Source organism: Canis aureus, chromosome 5 (genome assembly GCF_053574225.1).
Source record: "Canis aureus isolate CA01 chromosome 5, VMU_Caureus_v.1.0, whole genome shotgun sequence".
NCBI lineage: Eukaryota > Metazoa > Chordata > Mammalia > Carnivora > Canidae > Canis > Canis aureus.
In genome coordinates this window covers 6,395,960-6,408,564 of record NC_135615.1, presented here as the reverse complement: position 1 = coordinate 6,408,564, position 12,605 = coordinate 6,395,960, and the positions used below count along the sequence as shown (strand labels likewise).

Here is a 12,605-nt window from a genome sequence, read left to right as displayed (position 1 = left end):
ATGTATCTGTGGAGATATATATATATAATATATATATTATATATCATAATGGGGACAGTGACTCTAAATGTGTTTTTATGTTTATGTTGAGATAATTTGTATAACATGCTGTGTACAGTGATTAATAGGTAAACATACTGAACATCACTTATTTTAGATACTAGAGCTAAGACAATAAAAACTTAAAATAAGGTATTGAAAATTCTATGAATTAAGATTTCTCAGAAATCTAGCATTTATAATTTATGACTAATGACAACACAAAACTCAGGCATAGCTTTATTATTTTATTTTTATTTTTTTAAAGATTTTATTTATTCATGAGAAACACAGAGAGAGAGAGGGAGGGAGGGAGAGAGGCAGAGAGAGAAGCAGGCTCCACACAGGGAGCCTGATGTGGGACTCGGTCCTGGGACTCCAGGATCATGCCCTGGGCTGAAGGCAGGCACTAAACCACTGAGCCACCCAGGGATCCCCTCATGCATAGCTTTAAATATGCAGATGAGTATATCTGATTACAGAGTACAATTCAATTATGTATAATTTATAACAAGCTGTAACTGCAGTAGGGGCATTGACTCCCAATCTAAAGAAGATCGTGTAGCACAAAGAACATTGAACTTGGAGCCAGGATTCCTTCGGTTTGCTTTTCAGTGAGACAAGGGTGTGTTGTGCTGAGTGCCCTGGAGGAGTTTGGTCCATAGGGAATCAGGCAGGGAGATAGCGGTTTGAAGGGGTGCCGCGCTCACACAGGAGACCGGTGTCTTCACATGGAGGAATCCGGGTGGGTTTCCTGGAAGTGTTACCCGAGCTAACTGCAGACGAGGCTGCTCTTCTAGGTAGAAGAGATGTAAGCACAGAGGCACAATAGCCCAATTTGAGTGGGGAGCCCTGTTTCAGCTGAGGGCCACCATACTCTGGTGGGGCCGGGGGTGGTGGCAGCCCCAGGTATATATATACTTGCTCAGTTCCACCGATGTCCCCAGTCTGTTACTGATTGTGACCCACAGTCTTGCTGAGGAGGAGGGAGGGGAAGACCACAGCCAAGATGGACCGCCCCACCCCCACCCCACTCTGAGGAGCCAGCTCCATTGATATTTTTGGATATCAATGATATTGATATTTTTCTACTCTGATATTTTTCTCAGAATGGGTTTTCTTCTTTTCTAGGCTGTTCTTGCTGGCGATTTAATTCTTTCTGCAGCATCCATGGCTCTGGCACGAATTGGAAATACCACTGTTATATCCATTTTAACACAAGTTATTGAAGATTTGGTGCGTGGTAGGTTAATTCTGATTTTCTTCTGTCTTATTTGGAATCTCCGTATAATTAGCCAGGCAAATCAAGCCGTCTTGCAAATGACCGCTTTCTTTCTTTATAGGTGAATTTCTTCAGCTAGGGTCAAAAGAAAATGAGAATGAAAGATTTGCACACTACCTTGAAAAGACCTTCAAGAAGACTGCCAGCCTGATAGCCAACAGTTGTAAAGCAGTATGTACGTTCTGTCTTTGTTCAAGTTAAAAAAAAAAAAAAAGAAAAGCCTCATGGCACTTTTTGGGGGAGCTAATTTTCCTGGGGAACATTTCATTGGAGAACCTAAAAATAGTAACCCAAATCCCAAGAGGTCATTGAGAAAAGAATTACATCCCCAAACAGCGGAGAACTTCTGCTGTGGGTTTTGTTTCTGCTGTCTTCTGTTGCTGTGCGGACATCTTTGCCTTTCATCTTTCCTCCCAAGAGCAGAAGCAAAATAAGCCCTCTTCACCCCATCTCATCTCTAAACTGTGTGACGCTTTGAACAACTTCTCATAAATGATGTCTTTCACAATTGCTGTCCCATATATCATTTCTGACATTTTACCCCTAAAAAGTTATGAAGTGCCGTGTTCTTAAATATATTCTTTGCCCAGGAGAAAACACCTCTTAGGTTGCATTACTGTTCTTTGTCCTGTGTTATGAGTCTTTTTCCATGAAATATAAACAAGCCATTTTTCAGGGCAGCAGGGTGGCTCAGTTAGTTAAGTGTCTCACTCTTTTTTTTTTTTTTTTTTTTTTAATTTTATTTATTCATGAGAGACAGAGAGAGAGGCAGAGACACAGGCAGAGGGAGAAGCAGGCTCCATGTAGGGAGCCTGACGTGGGACTCGATCCTGGGTCTTCAGGATCACGCCCTGGGCTGAACGCAGCGCTAAACTGCTAAGCCACCCGGGCTGCCTGTCTCACTCTTGGTTTTAGCTCAGGCCTTGATCTCAGGGTCATGAGTTCAAACCCTGCATGGAGCCTACTTAAAAAAAAAAAAAAAACAAGACGTTTTGCTTTGGATATAAATCCAATGTAAACCATAACTTTTTCTCTCCCTGGCCTTCCTTCCACTCTTTTTTTAAAAAGTCAGTATTCTCCTTAATCTGTCAACTAGAACATGTGGGATTCAGGACTCGCCCCTAAATGAGAGCCAGTTCTCTCCATAGAATTGCTCATCTAACGTATCTCAGCCTAACCAATGTGGCAGAGACACATCCTGGGCAAGCACTGGCCCCTTGCAATCAAAGCAGCAACAGAGGGAGCATTCCAAGGGGCAGGTGCACATTGCTGCCATCACGCCCTCTTAATATTACTGCAGTTGAGGAGCTTTTCCTCAGCCTCTCCGGTGAAAAAGGTCCCTTGCCAATAGTGTCTCGCTTTTGAAAAGTTCAGGAAGTGGATAATTGCAAGTCATAAAAGAATTAAGACATTTTCTTCCTGAAAAGACTAATTGAAACTCTAAGAAATGTGAGTTACATAGAACATGCTGGCCACCATTTCAGCCATTTTTGTCTTTATTGAAAGGGCTGATATTTTATTTCCAAGGAATTGCAAGTGTAGTTTTTAAAATACATGGTTGAAAATATGATAGACGTTAGAATGCTGAATTAGAGAATGACTGATTTGAAAAGAGGTGCCATAAAGCTGTTACATTAACCCTTCGTTGAACATCATATGTTTGATGGTCAAAGTCTCCACGAAGATAGACCGCCAATCTCATAAGGCACACTAGGGCGCTAGGTGAAGCTCACAGATGATCTCATGAGCTGGAGCCTGCAGGAGGAAGCGTTGGTGGGCAGTGGGACTGTTGGAACTAGACGTTCTGAGATCGTCATTCACACAGTGTCCCACAGAACCAGGTACTAATACCCTCAGTGATCAAACCCTATAAAGGGCCAAGGAGATGGACCTGAGGCACCAAGGAAAGCAGTGATCGCAGTGATCGTATCCTCTCTGTTTGGGAAGCCAGAGGCATGATAGCACACATACTCATGTATAAACTGTACCTGGTTCTTCCCAGCCTAGCAAGGCAACAGTAGATGTGCAGAGTACCATGGCTCAGCCCTTTCTAAAAATGAAATGCTTGATGTTATCCACTAGGAGGCATGCTGGCATCATCCCACAACTACCCACGTTCTATGTGACTTATTCCTAAACTCCAGAACTGTTAGAATAATAAAGCAAAATCATTGTGTGAGCACTTTAAATAAAAGATTCTATATTTAAGTGCCTACGGGTAGAAATATTCCAGAGGTGTTACATATTCAAAGTGGCTATTTTTATATACCTGGTATTCAAAATGCAAAGACCTGTGGGCTCTAAAAGTTCATGCAAAGCAAGCTAAAAGTGCCAAAAAGAGGGAGTACAGAGAATTTAAACATTAGAATTATTACGGAATAACTAATCACAATCTAAGATGGTATGGGAATTAAGGAAATCTAGCAGCTTGCAATTTATTCTGCTGAAGACACCATTTCCTGGGCGCCTGGGTGGCTCAGTTGGTTAAGCATCTGCCTTCAGCTCAGGTCATGATCCCAGGGTCCTGGGCTGGAATCCAGCATCGGGCTTCCTGCTCTGCAGGAAGCCTGCTTCTCCTTCTCGCTCGGCTGGACACTCTCCAGCATGTGAGCTTGCTTGCTCTCTCTCTTTCTCTTTGTGAAATAAATAAATAAAATCTTAAAAAAAGATAAAATAAAAAATAAAGACCATTCCCCTCCATCCTTAACCACTCCTTGCATTTTTCATAGAAATAGTATAAAATCTAAGAGAGGGCTATCTAGGATTATGACAGTGATTGATAGGAACATAGAAGTAATGTATTTAAATGAGTGGTTACATATTTGTGTACATAGTCATACAGAATACATCGGAGCTTGGAGCTTACCAATGAAGTCTATGATTTGTTCCCCAGAAAATCTGATGGGAATGAGATCTGAGAGGTCCAGTGGCCCATCCAGTGTTACTCAGGCAAACAGTGGCTGAGCTGGGATTCAAACCCAGAACTGGGTATGGTAATCCTGCATTCATTCCTTTTTCTTTTTCTTTTTCTTTTTTCTTTTTTCTTTTTTTTTATTTCTGCTCTCTCCAGTGCTGCATAGAGCCTGGAATCAATGGGATCTCTCTTCCTGGTACTTGATTTTCAAAGCCACAGTGTGCCACTACAGGATCTTGTTTTGTGGCTCGTATTTGCAGAACACGGACTTTGGGTACAGTACTCTTCTCTAATCTGCAGATTGACTTTATTCCTATTTTGCCAACTGTCATAATAATGTAACAAAGGGGGAAAATGTTTCTGGTTCAGGAACTGATCAAGGTTCTCGTATTGCATTAACTGTTGTGACATTTTAGTCTCAGTGGGGAGCAGTTCCCTGGCCGGTCTTTGTTCTTGCGTTACCTTGGAATTTTGAAAGGTGCAGGCTGGTTGTGTCGTTGAGCCTCTCAAGTTGGGATTTGTCTGCCACTTCGCACAGTTAGCTCCAGGTCACAGAGTGGGGGAAGACAGCAAGCAGAAGGGACGCCACCTTCTCTGGTCGTACTGTCGGGGGGGCACATGATGTCCCTTTGTCCTATTACTGGTGATGTTCAGCTTGATTGGGGTGGTGGCTACCAGGTTTCTTCACTTTAAAGTTACTATTTTTTCCCTACTTAGGGAGGTATTTTGAGATTATGTAAATCTGCTTCTTATCCAACTCTGGTTTTTGCATCTATTAATGATTCTTTCCTAAGTCATTTATTGCTTCGATGTTTCTTCTGAATGACAGTTTTGTGGATTCCATCGTTCCTTTCATATTACGCTTCCACGATAGAGTGGCATTCTGTTTTAAGGAAGATCTTATCTATATGGACTCTTGGATTCTCATTCTGTGGATTATAACCCTTCATTGTTACTTATTTAAGTGCCAAATTATCCCAAGTTTGGCCAATAGGAAAGGCCCTTGAAACTGGCTCCTGTGTCCTGTTAATCTACCCTCTTTGTTCTTTTAGCACATCCTGAATTTCTGGCAGATGTTCTAGGCTCATCTTGTCCTTCCCATCACTGAGACTCATTATTTCTCCAAGGAGCTCTTTTCTTTTTGGTGAATGGTATTTAGAAACCAAGATCTTGTCTTAGGTATAATTGGACCTGCCCACTGGAGAAAGCCAGGAAATTTTAATATATGTAGGTGGATATGCGTATATCTTGGTCTTTTTATATCCCATCTGTGTGTATTCAAAACCATGAGGTCACCACAGGATTCCTGATTTCTTCTAGCATTCCCTTCTTTCCCGACGGACAGTTGACCTTTGGACAACAAGGGTTTGAACTACACAGGTCCTTCAATGTGGGTTGTCTTTAAAAAAATTTTTTTAGTAAATACAGTACAGCAGTGTGACAGTCCTTTCTCTTCCTTGTGATTTTTCTAATAACATTTTCTTTTCTCTAGCTTTATTGTAAGAATAGGATATAATACATATAACTTCCAAAATATGTGTTAATCAGATGTGTTCATAACTGAGACTTTTGGTCAACAGTAGGCTGTTACGTTTTGGGGGGAGTCAAAAGTTATGCATAGATTTTCAACTGCAGAGGAGGTGGGGGTGGTGTCAGCACCTCTGATCCCCAAGAATAAGAAGCTTAGCTCCCCATTCTCCACAAAATATGTATCTTCTCAATCCCTTAGACATATACGATAGGGGCTTAAAAATTGGTACCTCCTGGGATCCCTGGGTGGCGCAGCGGTTTGGCGCCTGCCTTTGGCCCAGGGCGCGATCCTGGAGACCCGGGATCGAATCCCACATCGGGCTCCCGGTGCATGGAGCCTGCTTCTCCCTCTGCCTGTGTCTCTGCCTCTCTCTCTCTCTATGACTATCATAAATAAATTAAAAAAATTAAAAAAAAAAAATTGGTACCTCCTATCTCTGTAAAACAAAACAAAATAATACAATCAAAACAACAAAAAACCTTCATTATTTATTGTTCTTTTTATCTTTAGCCTGAGGATAATATAATAAAAAATCTGTGTTCAAAAGTTACCCTTGGCCCCTTTTCAATGTGGCTATATGTCATTATTTGAAATACAGGTTAAATTCCTTTTAACTCCATTTTAGGAGTTCCCTCCCATTCTTAGGGGTTTTGTGTTTTCGGTTGGAGGCTGTTGTTGTTTCGAGTGTATGAAACGTTAACATAACTCTGAGTCCGGACTGTACAGACAGGTGACTGCCCGCCAGCCCCTCGGCGGGTCCCTCCCCGCACCCCGTCCACATCCTTCCACCCGTCCCGCGCAGACCTGGTCTCTTAGCTTCTGCTTCCACCTGTTTACACAGATGAATGGACACACGGGCCTGTGACCTCCCCTTTCTTTTTCTTTTTTTTTTTTTTCTTTTTTTTTTTAAGATTTTATTTATTTATTCATGAGAGACACAGAGAGAGAGGCAGAGACACGGGCAGAGGGAGAAGCAGGCTCCACGCAGGGAGCCCGACGCGGGGCTCCATCCCGGGTCTCCAGGGTCACGCCCCGGGCCGCAGGCGGCGCTAAACCGCTGAGCCACCCGGGCTGCCCTGCCCCCTCCTTTCTTACAAGGAAAAGCCGTGCCCTGTGCTCGGTGTGCGCCTTGTCTGACCTTTGCACCTTGCCGTCTTCGGTTCAGGACACCTGAGGGAAACGCCCCACGCTGCTCTGTAATGGTCCTCGGCTGCTAGAGCGCCGCAGCGCGCCGGCGTGTGCCTGCAGGCGGGCGTCTGGGCTGCTGGCGCCTTCCCGGGCCGGCCCGAGCCCCGCGGGGGCTTCCGCTTTGTTAGCGCGGCCCCGGGTGCCTTTCAGGGTAGCTGTGCGCGGTTCCGGTTCCGATGCCCGCCTGCAGCCGTCCTCGCCGCCTCTGCCGGCCCCGACGGAGGGGAGGTGGGATGGCGGCGGGGTTCTGGACCTGAACATCTCTCCAGGTGCTTACACGCCATTTTCAGACCTTGAATGTTTGGACTTGCCCCTCCGCGTCTTCTGCCCCCCCCCCCCCCCCACTTCTAGCGGGTTTGGTCCTCCCCTCCCCCCTGCAATTTTAAAGAGCTCTTTCTACATTAAGAATATGAGCTCTTTATCTGTGATTTTACGCTGCCTGTGTTCTCTAGTATTTCCGGTTGGTTTCTGACAACGGCCTGTTTGGGGGCTGTCGTGTAAGAACGAAGCTCCGAGAATCTCCCGCCGCCCGGCGGTGGCGGTCCGGTGCGGTGGGAGCCACGCCTGGAAGCGGCGAGGCGCGCGCGGGCCCGGGCCCGGGCCTTCTGGGACAGGGCTCGTGAGCCTTCCAGAGCGTGACCCCCAGCAGAGGCACAAGAGCACGCCGGCCGCGGTCCGCTCCCCACGGAAGGCTCAGCCAAGCTCCACTTCCCTGCCTCTGTCATTCCTGGAACGCCGGGAGCGGAGTCCCGCACCCCCTTTGCGCCGTGGTGCTGCGCGGCCTGGGGCCCTCCCGGCTGGAAGGGCAGAGCCAGGCAGCCCCTCCCGGGCCTGGGGGGCCGCTGAGACCCGGCCGGACGGTGCCCCCCTCGGCGCCTGTGAAGCACGAGGCGCCCCCTGAGCACAGCCCGTCCCGCGGGCGCACACCGCAGGCGGCGCAGCCTCGCGCCTCCCGGGCTCACGGTTTGCCCTCTCGGCTTCCACTGGGTGCCCGTTAGAAGCAGCCTAGTACGGTGAGCGACGGAGCCGCCTCGGAGTCCGACCTCTCGGGTTCCAGCCCCGATTCCACGGCGTCCCAGCCCTGCAGCACCTGGCGCCGCCCTGTGTGGCTCCGGCCGCTGGTAAGCGAGTGCACCTGCGACAACTGTCAGGATGGCCCCCGGCGCGTGCTGGTGCTCGGGAGTGTGCACTCCTGCCACCCGCGAACCACAGAGCAGACGCTTATGAAACGTCGTGAGGTTTAACTGAGATAACGTGATGTGCTCTCCTAGGCACTCCCTAAATTTTAATCCAGTGAGTTTAGAAATAGAATGGAGGTTTTGTTTTGTTTCGTCTTAGTGTCTCTTACTTTTCAGGAAGAAAGCTGGCACTTCTGTGCAGTTTTGTGTTCACAGCGTGAACGGGAGTGCTCTGTGAGTCATTTCCGCCGAGAAAGGGCATCTTGCTCTGAGCGCAGCACATCCCAGGCTGCCTAGGCTCCTCTGCTCATTCGGCCAGCTTGAGGGCTATCCTGACTCTTGTCACGGTTTCTGAATTGTGTCCCACGTGGCCTCGTGGATTCTTCAGTTTGGTTGGAAAGAGGAGTCTGTCCTTGTAGCAGTTATGAGTTTATTATACACTGGAGGAAGTGACCTTCGACAACACGCATGTTGTCATCTGAGCACGAGCCGCCAAAGATGACAATCACAGGCTACCTGACGTCATCAGAAGCATCGTCAGGGCTGAGCAAGTTGTGTGATCCGCCTTTCGTTAGCCACGGTGCATGGACACTGCCCAGCTCCTGTTTCCGCATCCAGGGGATGAGTGGGGGGAGGATTATTAATAATCACAAAGCCCTAGAGTTATCAGATGCCAGGCACTGTGCTGAGGTTTAAAAGTAGCATCACATGCATTCCTATGGCAACGCTAGGAGCTGAGTGCTTCGTCCAGCACGTTACAGAAGAGGAAACCGAAGCACAAAAATGTCAAGCAATACACCGAGATGACGCGCGTCATGAGGGGGGTCGCCGCGCCTCGGAGAAGCCTGACTGCAGAGCGCGGCCCCAGCGCAAGGAGGTTGAGCCCCGACCAGTGGGGTGGGGGATGGGGACTGAAGGTCTTTCACCATCAGGGACCCACTCCCGAAAGGACCCTGGTGCCACCTGGTTTTCTCACGCACTCGGTGTAGACGTTTCCTCTCCAAGGGACTTGATGCCCCTCCTGTTCCCCTTGTCTGGTTTCTACCCAGTCTTTGTTTCCTAGAATGTGACCAGGCCTGCCTGCTTAGCATGCTTATTAGAGCAATGGGAAATGCACTCAAGTGGCCAGTGCCAGCTAGGTTTTCTTGAGTTTTTGTTTGTTTTTTGGTTTTCTTGAGTTTTAAAAAGACTTTGAAGTCCTATTTCTCCTCCCCTGAAAAAGAGAGGGGGGAGCTTTTATGTAGTTAATTGCTTCTTGCTGGAGAAATATAGAAACAGTAGGACCAGGGAAGACCCTTTGATAATGAGAAAACAGTATCTGTCGAAAGTGTGAGGCTTAAGGCTGTTACAGACATGTCAGGAAATAAGGGAAATCACCAAAAATTATTAAAAGAAAGGAAATACAAATGAGGAAATCTACATATGGCAACATCAAGTGTGATGAGAGCAGATTAGGAGATCTATTCCTAAAATAAGAGCTAAATCAATAGAAAAATAAAAATAAAAACAACATTTAGGCCAGACTTGCTGAGTGCTAGAAACAGCAAGAAGGATGGCTAATCCTGGGAGCAGAGGGGTGGAAAGTAGCTTCCCAAGAATTTAAGAGCACGATCTGAGATTGAAACTGAAGCCCTTTCATTAAAAACACAGGTATTCTGTGCATGTCTGGTGTCCTTCTGAGGGCAGGATCTCCTGACTGCATAATACAGCCTCATCACCTCTTAACGGGGTGTGTGCAAGGCTTGGCTGCTTGCTTGTTGCCAGCGACTCATTCCAGATTTCTCTCTCGGCTTCAGGTCTCTGTCCTAGGATGCCCGGACCCGGTGGTGCATGAGATTGCCTATCAATACGGAAAAAATGTGGGCATAGCCTTTCAGGTGGGTCTGCTGCCTTTTAAGAATGTGACCTGTTGGCACAGTGGGAAGGGCCTCGGTGACACCAGTATGGCAGTGCTTTTGACATATCTTTTTTCTGTTTGCTAGCTGATAGATGATGTGTTGGACTTCACCTCATGTTCTGACCAGATGGGCAAACCAACGTCAGCGGATCTGAAGCTTGGCTTAGCCACGGGCCCAGTCTTATTTGCTTGCCAACAGGTATGTTTTCCAAACTCCCTTTGACACAGCGCTTTGAATCTTCCAGGCACGGCTGATGGGAAGGTTCAGATAAGGAAGGTGTGGGGAAGCGTTTTACATAAAGACCTTAGATCTAGATGTGACCTTGGCTCTGTGCCAGAGATATTGGGACTAGTTACTTTACTCTAAAGCTTTATCTGTGTCCTCATTTGTGACACTGAGGAGATGACCACCGTCATCCCAGGGCTGTTGTGAGGATTAACTGAGATAACATTCCTGGAGGTACTTGACAAAAGCCGCGTGCATCCAAGGTAGCATTACGATTATTTCCATATGTTTTAGGGACTGACAAGGTGAATGGTTTCTGCATCTTGATTATAGAACTGGACTTGGGGTGTGCCTCAGAGCCCCTTAAAAAGGCACAGGAAGGGCCTCCAAGCATGAGAAATTCTGCAGTTTTAGAAGTTTAATGGGACTGTTTGCTGCTCTCAGAGAGCCTTAGCCACTGCCTCAAAAATGTCAAGAAGTCAGTGGAATGCACTACTAGAGCCACATAGTTCCTCCTTTCTCCAGATTGAGGGGCTGCCCATTAAGGAAGTAAGTAAAGCTGCCTTCATATTCTCCTTAATGCGGATAAGAGTTTAGGACCTTCAGATGTTGCAGGGACTGTGAGGCAGACATTTCCAGAGCCTGCTCTGGAGCCTGGCCACATTGCTCGGGGCTGGGCCAAATGTGGCTTGAAGTAAGTGGGACATTGGCTGGCATTTGGACATCTTTTTAATAAATTTTCATCTTTGTAGTATATTTAATCCTGTATGTAGCAAAGTGATAACATGTTCATCACCATGCCATGCAATTAAAAATTAGCTCTTTGGTCTAAAACTTTAGTAACTTTTAGCCTCTCCAAGAGTTTTGCCTCTGTTCTTTCTCAAAATTTGCAGAGATAAACCAACCATGTCTTCCGTAGAATTCAGTGATTCCATTTTGACATTACTGAAGCCAGTGCTCTTGCTTTGATCAGTTTCTGATCCAAGAAAGGCAAGATCACCTTTTATCCACTGCCCAGCAGAGCCGTCACCAGGATAATTCTCCTCGGAGGAGGCCGGTGGCTTGGGGGGCCTGGGCCAGGACGACACAACACACTAGAGGACAGCCGTCAGCTGAGGAACAAGGGCTCCAGATATCCAGATATTTGTGGAAATATCTGTCCTCACTGCCAGGCTCTGTCCTCGCAGAACTTTGAGGCTGAGGTGAGAAGTCAAAGGTGTGCTACAAATGGTCCTCTCTCCTGTGGAGACTAACTTGCCAGCCCACACTCAAGGAGAATACTAAAACATGTGCTAAGCTCTGACAAAAATTTATAAAATCCCCCTGAATACATGAAAGCACGAGCAAGGAATATTTTTTTTTTCCCCATTAACCCACAAAAAAGAGGATTCATGAGCCAAGCAAACGTAAAGGCATGCCGGAGCCTAGAAAGATCACTGCCTTCCATCTATCGGACTACAAACATTAGTCTACTCCCGAGGCCCTGATTAGCCAATGTGAGTAAAGAACAGGAGGAGCGGAGGACACAGGGACTGGGCCAGCTCAGGAAAGATTTCTGTAGTGAGGCCCTGAGTTATCAAGATGAGTAGGGAGCAGGCCTTTTCCAAAAGAAACTTGCACCCTACCAAAAAGCTCCGGCGTCGGACTTTTAGAAATCTTAGCAGTTAAATAACTGTTGTGAGCCCTGTGACACTAACAGTTGAGTCCCCCTAAACTGCAAGGTGACGGACTGAGAATGGATGCCTCTTCTGATTGTTTCACTAGGAACATATTTCAGAAGAAACAGATTTGCTTTCCTCCACACAAATGAGTAATAAATAATTCTCCCTTCAGATGTAGTGGGGCAAAGGCGGGGGGAAGGGGATCCTGCCTATGTGTTAACTAGTGAGTACTGATACATCAGAGATTAAAAATGCTGGTTTGGAAAGGCAAAGGGCAAGGAAAAGGCACGCACAGAAGCTTACGGCGTCCCAAACCACAGTGCTACAGGTCTCCCTGGGAATGCAGCATCACCAGGCACCCACCCACCCTTCCCAGACAACACTGTTCCCATCTGCCTGGAAGGTGGCAGGAAAAGGAGTGAACAAGGCGCACGGCAGCCTTAGAAAAGGGAACAGAGGGGCGCCGAGCAAGCAGTGACCCTGGGCCGAACCTGCTTCCTAAGTAGACTGGCTGCTGTGTCCCGCACAGGTGCACAGGCAAGAGTTACGCAAAACAGCTCAAGTTGTTTTCAAGGAAAACATCAAGTTTAGGCTCTACCTTGGACTACACTGTCAAGAAAGGGATTCTTGGCCAGAAATGTGGTGAAAAGATTGACCTCGCCAGAAGTGGTTTTGGGTAAAACAGGTTC

General features: G+C 46.9%; 1 protein-coding gene across 10 annotated transcripts in view; it reads left to right on the top strand.

Moving 5' to 3' along the window:
- The window catches only part of PDSS1 (decaprenyl diphosphate synthase subunit 1), a 43,747-nt gene that overhangs the window by 24,411 nt on the left and 6,731 nt on the right, over window positions 1–12,605 (top strand). For 6 of the 10 annotated variants that reach the window (XR_013379272.1, XM_077896739.1, XM_077896737.1 and 3 more), the window contains 4 exons: window positions 1,171–1,282; window positions 1,383–1,492; window positions 9,929–10,009; window positions 10,115–10,228. Coding sequence is in view for 6 of the 10 variants with exons in the window: in XM_077896739.1 (XP_077752865.1) it covers window positions 1,171–1,282; window positions 1,383–1,492; window positions 9,929–10,009; window positions 10,115–10,228 (417 nt within the window). In the remaining 4 variants the exon portion in view is untranslated. Of the gene's footprint in view, window positions 1–1,170; window positions 1,283–1,382; window positions 1,493–9,928; window positions 10,010–10,114; window positions 10,229–11,148; window positions 11,458–12,605 lie in introns of those variants that run through there. The other 4 variants (XR_013379269.1, XR_013379270.1, XR_013379271.1 and 1 more) reach the window with 3 other exon arrangements.